Source organism: Atta cephalotes (genome assembly GCF_000143395.1).
Source record: "Atta cephalotes unplaced genomic scaffold scaffold00029, whole genome shotgun sequence".
NCBI lineage: Eukaryota > Metazoa > Arthropoda > Insecta > Hymenoptera > Formicidae > Atta > Atta cephalotes.
This window is the reverse complement of record NW_012130093.1, coordinates 2,908,345-2,912,492: the sequence shown is the minus strand read 5'-3', so window position 1 is coordinate 2,912,492 and position 4,148 is coordinate 2,908,345. Positions and strand designations below refer to the sequence as shown.

Below are 4,148 nucleotides of genomic sequence, written 5' to 3'. Positions count from 1 at the left end.
ATAAATTGTTGCCATAGACCTCCACAAGCATTTGATGCGATTCGGCAGCCGATTTCTTCAAATTGAAACAGAAAAGCAAAGCTTCCCGCATATGTCTTTTTTTTAGTAAAAACTAGACATGATTACGAAAGAAAAAATGTATGTTGTTGTATGAAATTGCTGATGATGTGCATTGGTTAATGTTGACAGATGTCAAACACATAAAAAAAAGTGTGTTGTGTGCCCAGGGTAGCTTTGTACGCTCACTAATGCCACCTATGAGCAAACAGCGGATTTAAGCTGGTACACCTGGTATGTATTTTAATTCTAGAAAAAGCATTTTTTAAAAAGCAATATCCACTATATTTTGTAGTGTCCCTGATGGAATAATCGCTGAGATCATGTAATATCTATGAATATGATAGGTTTTAGTTATTTTAGCGATTTCAGGAGCACCTCCAAAAAAAAATAGGTATTGTGCAATTGACATTCACTTCTTTAGAAGACGATAGAGTGCAAGGTAACATTTTGTGATAACAGGCAAAATGTAAATTTCTTCAAATTTTATTAGTTTTTTCAAAAATTATTATAAAATCTTATATTTCAGAATTTATATATGTAACATGTAAGAAATTTGAGAAAGACGTTGCTTTCTTAGCATTTCTGGAAAGTGTTTTATTTCTGAGAAATTTTGTTAAAAAGTTATAAAATTATACATTTTTAAAAAATTGGGAAATTTATATATGATTAATTCTAAGAAAAATTTTTGCCAGAAAAATTGTACAATTATATAATTTCTCTTTTTTTCTCTCTGCATATATTAGCATATTATAATTAATCAATATAATATTAATTTTTTATGCTGTTCATTTTTTTAGTTTTATCATACACAGAGGAAATACGAACCGAAGAAATACGTTGCCCACAAATGTGGGCCAAGATGTATTAAAGGTATCAAGGTTTCACATGACGATTTAAAAGGGCTTTCTCCACTCTCTATTCCGCTTTTGTGCGGCTGGCATCGTCAACTTTGCAAATTCTCTAAGGGCAAGAAAGTTATATTATATCAGACACCGTGCGGCGTCAGATTGCGAAATATGGAAGAGCTACATCGTTATCTCCGCATTACCAATAGTACATTATCTGTCGATCTATTTGATTTTGATTATTGGGTGCGCGCTTTCGCTGACTTCGTTGTAGAAAAATGTTTTATCAATATCAAAGTAAGTCGTCAAAATTAAAATATAAAGACTTATCTAATGACATAATTGATAGATTAATGTGAACAAAAACTATTACTATAATAATTTCTCATAGATATTAGAATATTCATATATTGTGTTGTGATATATTAAAATTATATAGATATTAAAAATTATATTAAAAAAATATGAAAATATGACTGTGATTTCATATTTAAAAGGATCTCAGTTATGGCGTGGAAAATGTGCCGATACCATGTGTAAATGACTTGGATCACACTCAGCCGGATACTATAAGATACACTACGCGTCGGGAGCCAACGGAAGGTGTTTATCTAAATCTAGATCCTGCATTCTTATGTAGCTGCGATTGCGAAGACGATTGTCAGGTATAAAATCGTACAAAGTCGTGCGTAATAATGTGAATTTATGCATTATTTTGCTTTACTGTGATGACACATAGGATAAAGAGAAATGCCAATGCTGGCAGCTAACGATACAAGGAGCAACTTTGGGAGGAAAAATGCCAAACAGCGCTGTTGGTTATATTTATAAACGCTTGCCAGAACCGGTGACCACAGGAATTTACGAATGTAACTCGGGATGCAAGTGTTCTGTAAAAACATGTCTCAACAGAGTGGTACAGCATCCGCTTAGATTAAAATTGCAAGTGTTTAAAACAGGACCGCGTGGTTGGGGCATAAGATGCCTCAATGATATTCCCCATGGTGCTTTTATCTGCATTTACGCAGGAAGATTACTTACCGAACAGGTACGGAATAAATATACCAATCTCAGTTCTTAAACTTGTCTATCTGTATTCATTTATTATTTTATATCTGCTTTTTTTTATTTTATATTATATAGGGCGCAAACGAAGGGGGTAAAAATTATGGTGACGAATATTTGGCAGAGTTAGATTATGTGGAAGTAGTAGAAGGTTTCAAGGAAGGTTATGAAAGTGATGTTCTCGAACCAGAAATATTAATGTCATCTACAGAAGATGACAACAAAAAAAAAGCTGATGTAAGCGACGAGGAAGAGGATAATACAAAGGAAAGTACTAATGATTCGGATGAAGATTTCAATATTGACAGCTATGTGGCTTCTTGCAATAATGATTTGTTAGAAACAACCGCGGAATCTTCGTCGATTAGGTAAGTATCCGTTGTGTTCTATACTACTAACTTATGAAACATACTTTATTTTATTTAAAAAATATACTTATGCGTGAAACACTACCATAATTGCACGTCTCTTAATATAAGTATATTATACATAATTATTAATTTCTTGGACTATTGTTATTGCATGAAATATTTAAGAATCTTTCTTTTTATGATTATTATAACAATTATCTAAACTATCATATAAATTTGTGTAAATGAAAAAAATTAGTAAAAGAACTTTATAATACTAGGAAACGTCTGAGGAAACGGAAAAGACACGAAATAGACAATCAACCAGATGTATCTGAAGAAAACAGCGATGATGAAAGTATTACAAGAGGTTTGGAAAATACAGCAAAATCATCCACTAATGAACATCAGGATATGATTAATATCAGTGACGACGATGATAGTAGAAATGACGTAAGAAGAGAGCCAAGTAGATTCGAACCTAATTTAGAACCAAACCAAATAGAAAGACTGACGTTCAAATCTGTGAGAGATTATTTCGGTGAAGACGAAGCTGTTTATATTATGGATGCTAAAACGACTGGAAATATCGGCCGTTATTTGAATGTAAGTGACAAAAGATTACAAAGTATTTAATTTTCTATTTTTTTCTATCATTTAAAAAAATGATCTTTGAATTTTTCAGAATGTTTTAAAATTTCACGAAATTATTTAACATCCTTAATCATGTGATTTGATATCTTTAACATGAGAAACATACATTTATTTTAAAATATTTCTTTAAATATTTATTTAAAATATATAAAAATCTGTGGGATTTGATTTTTTATGAATTATGTAGACTTATCATATTGCTAATTAGTATAATTTCTCCAATTTCAAATATTTATGAATTATAATGTTTAATATAAATCATTCTTATACACATAAAAATTGTCTTTTTCAGCACTCTTGCGATCCAAATGTATTTGTACAAAATGTGTTTGTTGATACACATGATGTGCGTTTTCCATGGGTAGCTTTCTTCGCGTTACAATATATAAAAGCTGGACAAGAGCTTACATGGAATTACAGTTATGATGTAGGAAGTATACCAGGCAAAGTGATCATTTGCAAATGCGGTGCAGCTAATTGTAGAGGTCGTCTTCTGTGAACTGTGCATTTTATGGTAATAAATTTTGTTCTTTGTAAATAGAATTTGTTTTCTTTAGCAAAGTCAACAATTGATACTACAGACATTATTTATCTTTATCGAAAAAAATTTATGATACAAATGAGCAAATACACGAAGACATGAAACATACATTTATTTTAAAACATTTCATAAAAATGTGCGATTTCATTTTTTATGAATTCTGTAGATGTGTCATATTACTAATTAATACAATTTCATGTAGATATTTAAATGTAATTTTATATATAAAAAAATATATTTCTCTTTTCTTTTTTTTACTTCCTTTTTGAAATATGATATCGATTGGTCACAGAAAATGAAAGTAGTTCATAACAATAATGTATTGTATTTGCTTTACTTTTGATTGTACATTCTTAGCATCCATTAGACACGTTACACGTTAGCATTACAAACATACTATTTTTTTTATCGCAATTTATACATCGTAAAATTCAACTCAGTACACAAGTATTTTTCAAGCACTTTGTAGCACTTTGTTTAAGAGTATAAGGAATCCATTGTCGCCACAAAAATATCAAATTCAATATGGAATAATATGCTTTATGACATAAAAATGTATAAAAATTTTCAGGATTTATAAATTAATAACAAACAATATGTACCTTATAAAATAGATCAAAATATTTAGCAAAA

The 4,148-nt window shown here is 30.0% G+C and overlaps 1 protein-coding gene across 1 annotated transcript in view; it reads left to right on the top strand.

Moving 5' to 3' along the window:
* Positions 1-3,755, top strand: part of LOC105620791 (histone-lysine N-methyltransferase eggless) — a 15,791-nt gene extending 12,036 nt beyond the window's left edge. Inside the window, exons 9-14 of the mRNA XM_012202279.1 lie at positions 858-1,202; positions 1,403-1,570; positions 1,645-1,953; positions 2,049-2,338; positions 2,602-2,926; positions 3,267-3,755. Of these exons, the coding sequence (XP_012057669.1) occupies positions 858-1,202; positions 1,403-1,570; positions 1,645-1,953; positions 2,049-2,338; positions 2,602-2,926; positions 3,267-3,473 (1,644 nt within the window). The 3' untranslated portion in view covers positions 3,474-3,755. The remainder of the gene's footprint in view (positions 1-857; positions 1,203-1,402; positions 1,571-1,644; positions 1,954-2,048; positions 2,339-2,601; positions 2,927-3,266) is intronic.
* Positions 3,756-4,148: the final 393 nt, after the last annotated feature.